The sequence below is a fragment of the Zalophus californianus genome, chromosome 16 (assembly GCF_009762305.2).
Source record: "Zalophus californianus isolate mZalCal1 chromosome 16, mZalCal1.pri.v2, whole genome shotgun sequence".
Lineage (NCBI taxonomy): Eukaryota > Metazoa > Chordata > Mammalia > Carnivora > Otariidae > Zalophus > Zalophus californianus.
This window is the reverse complement of record NC_045610.1, coordinates 24,896,801-24,912,876: the sequence shown is the minus strand read 5'-3', so window position 1 is coordinate 24,912,876 and position 16,076 is coordinate 24,896,801. Positions and strand designations below refer to the sequence as shown.

The 16,076-nt window shown below is 37.5% G+C and overlaps 1 protein-coding gene across 3 annotated transcripts in view; it reads left to right on the top strand.

The window, feature by feature from the left end:
• USP32 (ubiquitin specific peptidase 32) overlaps positions 1-16,076 on the top strand; it is a 214,570-nt gene that overhangs the window by 111,826 nt on the left and 86,668 nt on the right. For all 3 annotated transcript variants that reach the window (XM_035724554.1, XM_035724553.1, XM_035724555.1), the window contains one exon: positions 3,353-3,512. In XM_035724554.1, the coding sequence (XP_035580447.1) occupies positions 3,353-3,512 (160 nt within the window). The remainder of the gene's footprint in view (positions 1-3,352; positions 3,513-16,076) is intronic.

Below are 16,076 nucleotides of genomic sequence, written 5' to 3'. Positions count from 1 at the left end.
GCTCTTCTGTAGAGGGTAGACTAAACGGAGTCCAACTGAGTTATCTGTTAATAATCCAGGTAAGAGGTGATAGTCATGTAGATCATGGTATAACAGTGAGATGATAAGTTTTCAGATTCTGCATTTATTTTGAAGAGAGAATTGACAGGAATTTTTCTTGTATTGATTATGGTGTATGGCAGAGAGAAGAGGATGATTAAGGTGTTTGGCTTGATTTAGTAAGTGAATGAAGTTTCCTTTAATTACGATGGCTAAGACTATTAGAGGTTCAAGTTTGGGGTTTTGATATCAAGGGAGATTTAGGACATAATTAAATTTGAGAATCATTTTAGACATTAAAGTGGAGATGTCAACTATGCTTTTTGATATATGATTTAGAGTTCATGGAATAGGATTTGTTGGCTTATAGTTGAGGATGAGATCATCTTAGAGTGAATTTAGATAGAAAACAGATTGGAAGACTGAGTCCTGTATTCCAATGTTTAGAGATTAATGAGATGAAGAAGAATCAAAACAGGAACCTAAGGAATAACCCATAAGGAGAACCAGAAGAGAATGGTGTCCTGGAAGCCAAGTGATGAAAGTGTTTTAAAAGAAAGGAGTACTTGCATCAAATAAACTGAAAGGTCAAGTGGGTTGACCTTTGATCATTGAGAAGTGATTATTAGATTTGGCAATGTAGAAGAAGGTCATTGGTGTAGGTCCTGTGGAGTTAAAAAAAAAAAAATCACTGGAGTTAGGATACTAAAAGAAGTTTGCTCATAAGAGGAAATTGTAAGGGGGAAAGTGGAATGTTAAAATTGCATTTAATGGAAAGGGAACCGTTATTATAATGAAAAGATCATAAGGCTGTTAGTAAGGTTGCGGTTAAGTGTTGTATGAAGGACAAGATCTTTGGAAGAGGAAAGATCAAAGAAATGAGAGGCCCTGGTTTTGGAATACTCATGAAGAAGCTATTTAAATCACTAGATGCTTGTGGTTGGTAAAAAACCAACCCTGTAAATGGGCTAATTTTTTATCTGATTCAACTACTTGATGTATTTACCTGCTGTAATTTCTGAGTAATGTGTCTGATTATGTCCAAACCCTTGCTTTTCAAGTTAACCATGTTTCAGTATGAATCTACTTGTATTAGAATGGACTTATTTAGACCTCCCATAACAGTGCTTTGTGTTGTTTTGGGGCAATCCAAAAAAAACCCCCAAAACTATAAAGAGAAGCACTTTAGCTAAAAGATGTGGACCTAGCACCTAGATTTAGTGACATGGAATGGGTTTCAGCTTTTTCTATCTTGTACTTTTATTAGCCTTGATGAAGTTTTAAAGGAAACCACATAGGAGTTGTATTATTCTTTTCTTACTGAATATTTTCTTTGGTTGTCAATTTTTAAGGTAGAAATTCATATTTTGTATTGTTCTTTAAAGATGTATCAGTTTCAGGAGCCTGTTCATTTTTAATTGCTCCATGTTTCTGGAATTTTTTTTCTAAACTGCTATTGTGACAATTTATAAAAGGTAATTTTCTGTTTGCTGCCCTTTTTAGAAGATGTCCATGACTCAAAAACATAAAAAGTCAGGTTTAACAGATGGAATTTTGGTGTTACCAGTATTGCAGTGATCTGAATGGACAGATAGATTTCAGCGCCTATTTTATATTTCACTGAGTCAGCCAACAAGTGTGGTGTATAGCTTAGGCTTAGAAGATTTGGACTACCTGGGTTCAGTCATATCCCTGTCACTGTATAACCTTAGATTATTTAACTTTTTAATGCCTCAATTTTCTCTTGGGTGAAATAGAGATGATAATAGTATCTCCTACAGAGGGTTACTTTGAAGATTAAATTAATATAAAAATGTTTAGGGGTGCCTGGCTGCCTCATTTGGGGGGAGCTTGTGACTCTTGACCTCAGGATTGTGAGTTTGAGCCCCATGTTGGGTATAGAGATTACTTAAAAAGAAAATCTTAAAAAAAATTTTTTAGAACAGTGCTTAGGGAATTGTAAATAATATTAACTATATGGGAAGGTGGTAGAAGTGTCTATTTTAACTGGCAGCTTCTCTCTTTCTTAGTACATGAGGGTGCATTTTATAGCAACAACATCTTAGCTTCTCTGAAACCAATGATGCTACATGTTTCGCTGTATCTAAGATCCCATCAATTGTAAGATGTACCTGTATGTATTACAAAAAAAGAAAAAACCTGCCAGTTATAATTGAAGGATGCTATTGATATTAAAATTCATCCCAATGTTAGAGATGTTAACATGTGTAAAAATGTGTGTGAGCTTGTGAGATATATACAGCTAATCGTCTTTCTAGACTAAATGTGGGAAACAGAGAAAGAATATGGGTATGATCCCTAATTTCTACACATGCTGGCAATGTCCTCACATGTCCCTGCAGCAACTCTGAATGCCACATTCTTCCATTCAGAAAAACAAGACTGTCAATGTTGTTTTGAGGTTTTGGATTATACTGTTAAGTCTTCTGAAACTACTAGGCTAAGTATATTGCTGTACTTAATAGGATGCTGCCAAACAATGTAGAAATTATTTCTACCATATATCTCTTTTAGGTTATGAGTTATTTGTATTCCTTAATATTTCTATCAGGATTAGACCTGATAGGCTCCTGAATGTCTTTCTTCATTGTATTTCCAAGTGGGTTGCTTCTTTTTTTCATAGAAACATCTGGCCCTCATTCACCCTAGGTCCTCTTGTCTTCCAGACAAAGAAATTGACTTGCACAGCTAAGTGATGTTCTTTCTCTGCTCAGATACTTTTTTTATCCAGAGATTTAGAAAACAAAATATTTGATAAGAAAGCAAAGAAATAGAAATGTACTTGTTTCTTTTTGTATTCTAGTTGACTTATGAATACATGTATTCAGTGATGCCTTCTGGAAGAGGGCCCTAGGATAGTTATTTTTAATTTGCCCATGAAATTTAGAAGAGTATTTTAATACCACACATATTTAATTAAAATATGCTAATTATGACAGATTAGTAAAAGATTGGCCTTCTTAAATATAGAAAAAAATGCAGTTACTGATTTCAGGATATACCTTAGTAAATAAAATTTGGCTTATTAGTAACAATGCGCTGCTTTAATTAATTGATGAAATAATTTACAACTAGCAATATAGATTTTATGGAAATGGAAGTTCTTAAATACAGTTATTTTTGAAAGCAGTTTGATTTCCAAGTGTACAGCCTGTAGTGTTATTTAGATAATCCTAAATGTCAGCCAAAGGTAAATGTCAACAAATCGCAGATTTCAGGTTGTGCAAGTTCTAAGTAAGATACCTTAAAATTTGACTAAACCTATCGTTTTTTTTTTTTCTTTTAATTTTAGGGTGAAAAGGTAAACTATGAAAAGTTTAGAAATTGGCTTCTTCTAAACAAAGATGCTTTTACCTTCTCTCGTTGGCTACTATCTGGAGGTGTTTATGTGACCCTCACTGATGATAGTGATACTCCCACTTTCTACCAAACTCTAGCTGGAGTCACACATTGTAAGTAATGGCATTTCATTGTTTTCTATTCACTTTTTAATACAATTGCCTGGTAATACGAGAATATGGCTCTTAAGGAGAAATTTATTGTCAGTGGTTTTTTTCTTCCAAAGTGTAATAAAATAAAAATACTCTGGAGCATTTGGTACATAGCTGAAAAGGAAAACTCTTGTTTTTTCTCTACTCACCAAATATTTTTGTAGTTCACATGTGTGGGGTTTTTCCCCACACAAAGCAATTCCCCAGTGTTCTTTATATACCAAATGGGTGTTCTATAGTTCAGTTCATTTCTCACATACTGTCTACCTGGGGGTTAGCACAGATACCACAGGTTTAGGGCTCAGTCCCATAAGACTATCCATCTGCTGCCCACATCAGAGGCCAATCACAAATCCCGGTTGTCACCAGTGCTTCTGATCAACCAGCTCTGAATTAGATGATCCCCCTCCTTGGGTTTGATAATTTGGGAGAAGAGCTCATAAAACTCAGGGAAACAGTTTATATTTACTGACTTAATATATAATAAAGCATATGTTAAAACACAGATGAAAAGCCAGATGAAGAGATACATAGGGCAAGTCTGGAAGGGTCCCAAGCACAGGAGCTGGGATGCGCCAATCCTTCTGGCATGTGGATATGTTCATCCAACCAGAAGCTCTCCAAAGCCCATACTTTTGGGATTTTTATGGAGGCCTCATCACATATAGGTATGATCAATTATTAACTGAATTTCCAGTCTCTAGCAAATGGGGAGTAGGGCTGAAAGTTCCAAGTTTCTAATTATGGCTTGGTCTCTCTGGTGACCAGCCCCCATCCAGAAGCCCAACAAGAATCACCTCAAGCATGGGTGCCTGGGTGGCTCAGTTGGTTAAGCGACTGCCTTCGGCTCAGGTCATGATCCTGGAGTCCCGCATCGGGCTCCCTGCTCAGCAGGGAGTCTGCTTCTCCCTCTGACCCTCTTCCCTCTCGTGCTCTCTATCTCTCATTCTCTCCCTCTCAAATAAATAAATAAAATCTTAAAAAAAAAAAAAAAGAATCACCTCAAGCATTAGAACAAAAGACTGCTATCACCCAGGAAATTACAAGGGATTTAGGACTTCTTTGTCAGAAACCCTTATCATTCAGGAAGTTATAAGAGTTTGGCCAAAGACCAAATATTAGGAACCAGGGGCAGAGAAACCAATTTCATACTATTTCACAATAGCCCTCTACTAATTGTCCTTAACCAAGAGGTTTAGTTTCCTAAAGTTGCTGTAACAAATTAGCACAGTTCTGGAAACTGAAATCAAGGTGTTAACACATTTCCTCTGAAGGCCCTAGGAAAGAATCCTTCCTTGCCTCTCCCAGCTTCTGGCGACCCCAGGCTTTGCTTGTGGCAGTGTAACTCCACTCTCTGCCTCCATCTCCCTGTGGCCCTCTCTATATCTCTCTGTGTCCTCTCCTTTTCTTATAAGGATGCTAGTTATTGGATTTAGGGCCCAGCCTAAATTCAGGGTGCTGAATTCATTACATCTACAAAGACCCTATTTCCAAATAAGGTCACATTCTGAGGTTCCAGGTGATCATGAATTTTTGAGGGATAGCATTGAACCCACCACTGTGGGTACAGAAAAGTACCTGCACTGGGCTTTTGCTAATGCTACTTCTTAACCCTGGAATGCCTTTCCCTTTCCTTCTCCCTATAAATCCTGGTCATCTTTGAAGACTTAAATCACATGCCCCTTTGTTTCCATGAAACCTTTTCTTGCCTTCCTGTGAGAAATCATCTGTCATTCCTCTGAACTCTCGTAACACCTTTATGTACACTTCTTGGATAAGCTTACCACTTTCCATCTTTTATTGTAATTATTTATAGCATTCTATTTATGTGTACATGTCATCTCTCTCTTTTTTAGAGAGAGAGAGAGAACATGCGAGTGGGTGGGGGAGGGGCAGAGGGAGAGGGAGAGAGAGAATGCCAAGCAGGCTCTATGCCCAGTGTAGAGCCTGTGTACATGTCATCTCTCTTAAGTCATAGAGTCTATATTCTTTCCTTTTTCTCCCTCTGTGCCAAGCCTTAAAAATAAGTATTTGTTGACTGAATAGAGTACCTTGGATGTCACATACTATTTGTATCTGTTGCTTTATGGAACTATGACTGGCTCTTAATTATACAGCAGCTACTTTTCTGCCCATTTTCGTTCCATTCTTACCAGAAATTCCGATAAATTCTGGCATGAATTGGCAATGAACTTGATTCTACTACTTTTCAGTGCCCTTGTCTTTATTTTTGATAGGAAGCCTCTTTAAAAAAAATTGTTTTGCATAAACAATTAGGGAATCTTTTATATTCACTGTAAGCTCTAACTTACTTTAATATTTAAATTGTCATTCTTATGGATATTTTGCTGAACTTTTGCTTTTATTTGTGATTGTATGGTAAATTATTTTTCTGTTAATATTGGCTAAGTGTGACTACTTTCTTTTAATGACTTATGTTAAAGAAAAAGTTATTCTGACACTTGTTAAAATGGTAAGGAAGACTCAAATCCAAGACTTCTGCACTAGTGAATTGCTAGAGGAGAGAGAGATTGGTCAAAACTCTCTAACGAGGACAAATGAGGAATTGTAGCTGGGGAGTGAGGCAAGGTGGTCAGTGGAGGGAAAATTACTAAGAAGAGATGTCAAAGGTAGGGGGAATTCTTGCTAAAGGCAAGCCAAGGACTTACTCATCAAAGGTGGGGTATGAGGAACTTGATCAGATATCCAGGGTAGGCAGACAACTTGGCAGGATTCTTTGCTAAGACTGGATTTGAGCAGACCAAAGAAATACTTCTTTGCCCTCAAAGCCCAATTCATATGCTCCCTTTTTTGTCATGCTTTCTCCATTTTACTTCAGTTTGAATTACTTTCCATTTGCATTCTTGCTCATTTTACACTTCAATTAAAGCAATTAAGATGCTTTTTGCCTTACCTTAGAGGCATTTGGAAATGGCTTTGATTCTCCCCAGAAGTTACAGGTCCCTGGAGGACAAGGCTCTTGTCCAATTCATCTTTGAGTTCTTTTTAGTACAGTGGACTAAATAAATGCATGTTACTGGACTGGACAGTATTGAAAATTTTTCAGCCACTAACAGTCTACTTCCTAAGTACTGATTTAAACATTTGATTTCCCGAGGAGTGAGCAGGAAGTACATGCTCTTTTAGGATTATAGCACTAATGCCAAGGAGAAAGGCCAACATCATGTTTGAATAAGGTTCAACAGTCTCGGGGCGCCTGGGTGGCTCAGTCGGTTAAGTGACTGCCTTTGCAGCTCACATTGTGATCCCGGGTCCTGGTGATCCCGGGGTCCTTCCTAGGATCGAGGGCTCCCTGTTCAGCAGGGAGCTTGCTTTTCCCTGCCCCCGCCCCCTCTGCTGTATTCTTTCTCACTGTCTCTCATATAAATGGATATAATCTTTTTTTTTTTTAGATTTTATTTATTTATTTGACAGAGAGAGACAGCGAGAGCAGGAACACAAGCAGGGGGAGTGGGAGAGGGAGAAGCAGGCTTCTCGCTGAGCAGGGAGCCCGATGCGGGACTCGATCCCAGGACCCCGGGACCATGACCCGAGCCGAAGGCAGACGCCCAACGACTGAGCCACCCAGGCGCCCTAAATGGATATAATCTTAAAAAAAAAAAAAAAAGGTTCAACAGTCTCATAATATGTGTTCATATAAAGACATACTATATTTTTAGGGGGAAATGAATTATGATATTTAAAAATCACTGCTGAAGTAACTGCTGAAGGTTGCAAAGTTAGTTCTAAGATCTTCCTTCTGAAACCCTTGGTTAGATAAATGATGTTAAATACAGAAAATTGGTTAGCATTAAGGCACATAGAGGATCAGCTTATTATAAATAGGAGGGAATTATCTATCTGAATTAATTATTTTATCTACCCCTGTAGTGCGCCCATTGATTTCCCTGGTGGCCATAGAAATAAGTCAGTAGTGTATGGTAAAAGCCTGAAGAAATGCTATGCTTCAGATTTTTTCAGTTATTTATAACATTTTAAATGCTGGCATCTTAGTTGAATTTTGTCAATCCTTGTCTCTTGTAAGAGGAATACACCAAAATTAAAAATTAATCAAATATAAGGCTACGATGGTATATTGGTAGTTACCAGTCTTTAACTGAGCATTAGAATTATTTGGAGAGGGTATTAAAAGTGCAGGTTACTGGTTCTATGATCATGATTGTTATTCAGTGGGCCTTAGAACTGCGTACTTGAACAGACATCTAACGTAATTCTGATGTAGGTGGGCCATGAACTACATTTTGAGAAATACTGATAGGATGTTTAGGAGTCTTCAGACTCTGAGTCACACTCTGGCCCTACCACTTATTACTCATGTAAGTTTGAGAAATTTATTTAATCTCTCTGAACTTCTTTTTCCTCCTCTGGAAAACAGGGAAAATGATACAGTTTACTTCACAGGTGTGTTCTAAGGCATGTAGGGGAGGAAAACTTTTTTGCTCTATCCATCTTGGGTTCATTGGCTAGGGCCCTTTAAATTAGACCGACAAAAGGCAGATAACAAGCAAAAAACATAAGTTTATTAACATTTCTTATGCATGGGAGTATTTATTGATGAGTAACTGAAACAGGTGGTTAGAACTTGAGTTTATATCTCATCTTAGCAAAGAACAGTAATTTTGTAGGAAAGAGACAAGACAAAGGAAAAAGACTGACTTTGAGCTTCTAGAGGTGGCAAATCATGGGAAGGCAAATGTGTGGAGAAACTAATAGTAGATAGGGCTGCTTAGTAAGGTTTGTTATGTAGATTCATTTATCTGGTGCAATCTCCATGTTGGTAAGGATCTAGAGTAGTCTCTGGTGATTATTTCTGTCCTTCCTGGTAGAGGGGCAGGGAAGACACTTTTACAGATTAAGTAAATGGGGCGGGGGGTAGTTTGCAGAGAGCTTTTCTCTTACCTGCTTCTTCTCAATTACCTGCAACTCAATTTAATCCTTATGCCAAAGTGACATATTTGGGTTGGCATATTGTTCTACCCTTTAGGCGTACTTGAGATAATACCTGTTTTAAAGGACTCAGCTCCATGCGTGTTCTGGAATTGTTGCTTTACAATGAATATGCATCCTCATGTATCACTGAACACTTGGCTTGCAAATGTCGGTGAGCTTCACCCCATTATCTCCAGGGAGTGATTGTTTTAGAAGCAAGTAATTTTGTAATAGAGGGTTGTAGATCGGTATAAAAATTACCTCGTCCACATCTGTGGGAAGGAAGTCTTTTTCTTCCTAGTTTGTTTTATTTTATAATTTATAGAAACAAAGAACCAACATAAACCAGTGGAATAGACAACTCAGTGGCTATGGGCTTCAGCAGATAGCTACGTTCTTCATGGGGCTTACTATGAAAGCATTATCACAAAGTCAGAATTACTGCTAAATTTCATTTATAAATTCTGACATGGGTAGGTTTACATTCTGATGGCTATGATTTGTCATATTATGTGTAAATTCTCAGTTTCTGGGTGAACAGTTCACAGTTGAATTCTTTGCAGGCTCTTCCACTCAGAGAATATTTGGTACATTAAACTTCTCAAATAATGTGTCCTGAATGTGGAAACTTGTATTAAAAAAATAGTGTTATTAACCGATTTATAAGTAGATAGAAAATATTTATTTTAAAGCATCAGTGACTCCATTTAAGTTTGTGTAATGAGCCAAAGTATCTAGGAAACAAAAAGGAATTAAAATTTCTCACTTATAACATTTACATTAGAGTGTAGATGCCTTTAATTACTTTTTCACATACAATTATAAAGTAAAATTTGAATTCACAGTAAGTTGAACACATTGCCATATTTAATCAAATGTTGTTCTCTTTTATGTAAATCACAAAGGAAACTGGGGAGCTATTTGTATTCAATACAGGTTAGAATAATTAACTGATTTGATTTATACAAGATTTTAGATTTTGTCATGGCAAGTGCATTTTTCAGAACTGCAAATTCCAAATTATTGTTACCTTACCATTTTTTTTTTAATTTAAGAAACTGAATTGGAACTTTAGTGCAGAGTAAAGTTTTTAATGTTTGAGTAGATCTCAATTAAATTTTTATTAGGGCTGTTATATTTTTCTATTATAATTTGCTATTTAAATACCTAAGATTAGATCTGAAGAAGATCAAGGTGGTAGAGAAGGAAGATTCTGGGCTTACGTCCTCTCACAGACACACCAAAACTACAACCCCAACGACCTTAAGACGAGTAGAACAGCTAATCCACAACTAAAGATAGAAAGGAGAAGCCACACTGAGCTAGGTAGGAGGGGCGCAGAGATATGGTGTAGTCAGGAACGACACCCCCAGTGTGGTAACCCTTACACAGAAGGTATATCACAAGTGTGGAAGTCCTCCCTGGAGAACAAGGGATTTCAAGCCCCACATGGGACATCTCCACTCTAGGGTCCTGTACTGGAAAGATGAGCTCCCAAAAAGCCTTGCTTTGACACTCAGCAGCGCTTAACTCCAGGAGAGCTGCTGAGCTATAAGAAACCCGAAACTCTACTCTTAAAAGTAGTCTGTGCACAAATGCACTCACTCCAAGAGCACAGAGGCAGGAGTTTGAAAAGTCCCTGGGTCATATGTGAAGGAGATTTATTTGCCAATTTTAGTGCATGTGCTGAAGGGGCAGGGGTTTGTAGGAACTTTATCCTGGAACAGAAACGGAGGTAGGTGCCATTTTTCTTACTCTCCTACTTAGCTGGCCTGGTGCTGGTAGGTGCCATTTCTGACATTCTCCATCTGCTTTACTAGTACCACTCACCATAACCCAGCATTCCTGCACCCCTAAATTGTCCCCCCTCCAAGCAGGTGACTCTCCAAAACAGCTTGTCAGCTGGATCTAGTACCCTTCTCAAATGGCTCCCTCCCCACAGCACCCATTGGGTGGCCTCCACCAAGACCAGGGACCCCCAAAGTAGCTCCTGCCATTCTGCACGCAGTGTGTGGGTGTGGCCTGGACCAGCAACCCCCAAACTGACTTCCACCCCAGAGGGTCAGCCCAACTCACTAGTGTGCCTATAGCAGCCGCATCCAGTCATTTCGGCCAGTTGTGCTAGGGACAGTCCCACTTATCAGTGCCCTTGCAGCCATCACACCCCAGTCACAATAGGAAGGCACATACAACCCACAGGGGAATACCCTTGGAGCTCCTGGTTTTGGTGGCCAGGGGGACTGTGCTTCTGGGCCCCACAGGATGTGTTCTACATAAGGCCACTCCTTCAAGACTAGGAGATGTGACTGATCTACCTAATACATAGAAACAAACACAGGTAGAATGAGGAGACACAGGAATACGTTCTAAATGAAAAAATAAGACAAAACCTCAGAAAAAGAACTAATGAAACAGATGAACAATCTTCTTGATAAAGACTTAAAAGCAGTGGTTCTAAAGATGCTCACCGAACTGAGGAAAAGAATGGATAAACACAGTGAAAACAGCAACAAAGAGCTAGAAAATATAAAAAACAACCAATCAGAGGTGAAGAATATAGTAAATGAAATGAAAAATACACTAGAGGGAATCGATAGCAGATTAATGATGCAGAAAAACAGATCAACAATCTGGAAGACAGAGTGGTGGACATCACCCAAGCTGAACAGCAAAAAGGAAAAAGAATTATTAAAAATGAGGATGGTTTAAAGGACTTCTGGGACAACATCAGGCCTATTAATATTTGTATCATGGGGGTACCAAAAGGAGAAGAGAGAAAGGGGCAGAAAACATTTTTGAAGAAATAAAAGCTGAAAATTTCCCTAAATCTGGGGACATTTGGGTCCAGGAATCACAGAGAGTTCCATATGAGATAAACCCAAAGAGATCCCCAGGAAGAAGCATAATAATTAAAATGTCAAAAATTAGGGGCGCCTAGGTGGCTCAGTCAGGTAAGCATCTGACTCTCGATTTTGGCTCAGGTCATAATCTCAAAGTCATGAGATTGAGCCCTCCCGTCGGCTCTGTGTTCAGTGGGGGTCTGCTTCTCTCCTTCTGCCCCTCCCCCCAAATGAAATGTCAAAAATTAAGATCAGAGAGAAACTTAAAAGCAGTAAGAGCAAATACAGGAGAACCCCCATGAGACCATGAGCTGATTTTTCAGCAGAAACTTTGCAGGCCAAAGGGAGTAGCATGATATATTCAAAGTGCTGTAAGGAAAAAAACCTACAACCAAGAATACTCTCCCCGACAAGGTTATCACTCAGAATAAAAGGAGAGAGAAAGAGTTTCCCAGACTTCCCAAACAAAAGTTAAAGGAGTTTATCACCATTAAACCTGCCTTATAAGAAATATTCAAGGGACTTCTTTAAGTGGAAAAGAAAAGGCCATGAAGTAGAAGAAAATTATGAAAGAAAAAAATCTGACTGGTAAAAGCAAACATATAGTAAAGGTAGTGCAACCACTTGTAATGCTAGTATGAAGGTTAAAAGACAAAGTAGTAAAGTCTATTTCTACAATAATTAGTTAAGGCATACTCAGAATAAAAAGTAAAATATGACATCAAAAACATAAATGTGGGGGCAGATGGTAAAAATGTAGTGTTTTTAGAATGCATTTGAGCTTACATGACCACAAACTTAAAATAGACTACTGTATATATATTCGGGTGTTGTATGAATCTCATGGTAACCACAAGCCAAAAATCTATAATATATACACAAAAAAATAGAAGGGAATCTAAACATAATACTAAAGAAGGTCCTACAGTTTTCAGAGTATAGGTCTCCTCTCTGCTTGATTAAATTTATTTCTAGATATTTTATTCTTTTTAATAGTTGTATATAAATAGGACTGTGTTCTTAATTTCTCTTCCTGAAGGTTCATTATTAGTGCAGATTGAGCATTTACTAGAGGAGGTACTATATGTACTCTGTGTATATTATCTTGTTTAATCCTTGTGCCCTCTTTGAGGTTCATTTTATCCATATTCTAAAGATGAGGAAACTAAGGCTCTAAGGAATTAAAGAAACTTTCTCAAGATCAGATGGCTAATCGGTGCCAAAACTGGGATGAACAGTTTATTGACACACACTCTTGTTATTCTTCAATCTTTTATGAGTAGCTTGTAATTATAGATAAAGGAGTTGGTCATGTGGTTATTGTGGTTGTGGTGCGCCATCTCCTTCAGACTCCAGACAGTTTTGCAGATTCACTTTTCCAATTTCCTTTTTTTCCCCCCTCTTGGGATATTTACAAATGATTATTTTTTTATATCTCGTCAATAATTAATTTCATTTGATCCAAGCAAGATCCTTGAATGATTGTATATTTACCAACAGTGAAATTGGCAGTAGAACTATGATTTTATGAACTATGTTTTAAAAATGAGTTATTTTCTTTAGTGTTGATCATATTTTCACATAATTTAGCTATATTTTTGGCAGAAAATATGTGTACCAATTTTTTTTCTTTATTTTTGTTTTTGTTTTCTTAAGTAGGCTCCACACCCATCATGGAGCCCAGCATAGGGCTTGAACTCACATTCCTAAGATCAAGACCTGTGCTGAGATCAAGAGTCAGACACTTAATGGATTGAGCCACCCAGGTGCCCCTGTGCCTATTCTTTCTTATAAATATGTCTCTAAATAAACTAAGAAAGAGTTTTTGGGATTTCCTTAAAATGTATCATAAGAATGAATAAGCCTATTAACTCAGTGATTTCTTTTTAGTAGTAGAATCTGGATGTTGAGGTAATTAATGTAGTATTTTGGGCTAATTTTAGGGCCATAGAATTCATTTTGATCATTTTTCTTTTCATATCTAACTTAAATTGTCTCTGTTTTAGCATTTATTATCTCAACTAAAAATTCATGTTATATTCCCTTGCCACACTTCAGTTGGTATTGCTAGCACCTTTTTTCAATGAGAAAAAAAGTATTTCAGTGATTCTTTGAATATAAACGCCTAGTAAATCTGCATATCCCTTCTTCATTATCCTCTTAGCTGGTTGTATGTGATGTAGGGATTACAGCTGATTTAAGTAGATCTCAGAAGGTCATTGCGTTTGTGAACAGGTTGCTTCCTCAACAATGTTAAAGAGCTATGTTACTGTTTGAAAATACTGGGATATTTTGCCTGTTTTTGTTTTGTTTTGTTTTGTTTTGTTTTAAATGAGAATCCAGTTTTGGCATTAAAGACCTATTTCTGCAGCTGCAGCCTCTGGTAAGGTGAGACTTGATTAGGATGGCCCAAAGTATGGGCCAAGAATTATTTAGAATGTTGGGAGTATGGTGTGCTGCTGTTGTGAACCAGAAAAAATTATACCTGTAGGTGGGTGATAAATTCAATCCTATTTAACTAGTAAAGTGTAAGTTTTGGTATTGACCTATGAATTGCCAGTAGAGTAATTATTGCAGTCATTACCTCTAACTTCTTTAAGTGAAAATAAAGTTAGTTTCCTTCCCTCTTCCCAGGAATTCAGCTGCCAATTCATGTAAAATGTTTGGTTAGTACTAATATATATAATTTACTTTAGCTTGCTTTTGGCAAATACTCGATAATGGATTGCATGCAGTCTATAACGAAAATACGAACAGATCACATAAGTTTAAAAGGCAACCGTAAAACATGGTTTTAATTGGTGACCATGACAGTCTAATCATTTTTTTTTCTTTTAAATATCTTCTACGTGTCTTTCCACATTTCTCCTTAAGCAAAGAAATTGTGTTTCTTAAGGAGATTAATAAACAGTTTTCAAAAGTAAAAAAAAATTGAGAGGCAGTTAGTGTGATTTGTGTGTGTGTTTCTAATTTAGTGTATTGTGTAAACACCAGTTAATCAGAAGTACTTACTGAACATATGCTCAGTACCAAGAATTATAGAAATAAGAACACAGTTTCTGTTAAGGCTGCTGTCTTCTTTGTTTTGTTTCAGGGTCAGATTTTTTATGTGCAGATCTATTACTTGGAAGAAAGTTTAGAATTTGAGAAAGCTGTTTCTCTGCAGGAACAGAAGAGGTTTCTCTTTCTTTCATATATTCTAAATGGAGTGAACAGATATCTTAATTTTGGAAAAGGAAACAGTATGCTATCTTAATATATTTATCAGACACCTGTGATTACTCTCCTTATTGTTAAATTTTTAAATACTTCTTTTTAGTAGATTCAGTTATCTAGGTATTTGAAGTAGATACCTCTCTTCTAAAAAAAATGAAAGCTACGTGCTCATTAGAAGTTTTGCATATTTTAAAAATTAGCTCCAGTTCCAAAATAATTGGACCTTTGCAAAGGTTGATTCATCAGAAGGTTACAAGGGGGGCGTCTGGGTGGCTCAGTTGGTTAAGCGACTGCCTTCAGCTCAGGTCATGATCCTGGAGTCCCGGGATCGAGTCCCGCATCGGGCTCCCTGCTCAGCAGGGAGTCAGCTTCTCCCTCTGACCCTCCCCCTCTCATGTGCTCGCTCTCTCTCTCTCATTCTCTCTCTCAAATAAATAAATAAAATCTTTAAAAAAAAGAAGGTTACAATGTAGTATATTTGGTCTTTGTTTAAAAAAGAAAAATGTGTACACTTGTGTGAAAATTTTATCTTTTTTGTATCTCAGTCTTTCTTGATGATTTTGTTATAAAATTTTAAAAATTAATTTAGCCCATTGATTATTTGAAACTGTGAACAATGATTTTGTGTAATTTGAGAAATCATAACAATGGTATAGATGATAACAATGAAAGTATTGAAAATAATCTTCCCAAACAATCTAAGTGACATTCGGTTTAAATACATGTACCTTCAGGGGTGCCTGGGTGGTTCAATCAGTTAAGCGTCCAACTCTTGATTTTTGGCTCAGGTCATGATCTCAGGGTCATGGGATTGGGCCCCACTTTGGGCTCCGAGCTCAGCAGGGAGTCTGCTTGGGATTCTCTCTTTTCCTCTCCCTCTATCCCTCCCCCTGCTTATGCTCTAGCTCTATCTTGTGTGCGTGCGTGCTCTCTCTCTTTCTAAAACAAATAAATGAATCTTTAAATAAATAAATACATGTATGTCCAAATAAATATGGCTGTATGAAAACATGCAATTATATTTTTTCTTTTTCCTTTTTTTTATTACCTATATTTTAAATAATTTTTCATGCAACAAAATGTGTTACTAGTCTAGTAAAAACAAGTAATATAAATTTAAAATTGGGGTGCTTGGGTGGCTCAGTGGATTAAGTGTCTGACTTCAGCCCAGGTCATGATCTCTCAGTCCTAGGATCGAGCATCTGGCTCCCCACTCAGTGGGGAGTCTGCTTCTCCCTCTCCCTCTGTCCCTACCCCCATTTGTGCTCGCTTTCTCTCTCAAATAAAATCTTTCTAAAAAAAATTAAAAATTAAATTAGTATTATTAGTATTTTCAATTTTTAACTTTTTTTTTAAAGATTTTATTTATTTGACAGCACAAGCAGGGGGACCTGCAGGCAGAGGGAGAAGGAGAAGCAGGCTTCCTGCTGAGCAGAGAGCCTGATGTGGGGCCCAGTCCCAGGACCCTGGGATCATGACCTGAGCCGAAGGCAGACGCTTAACTGACTGAGCCACCCAG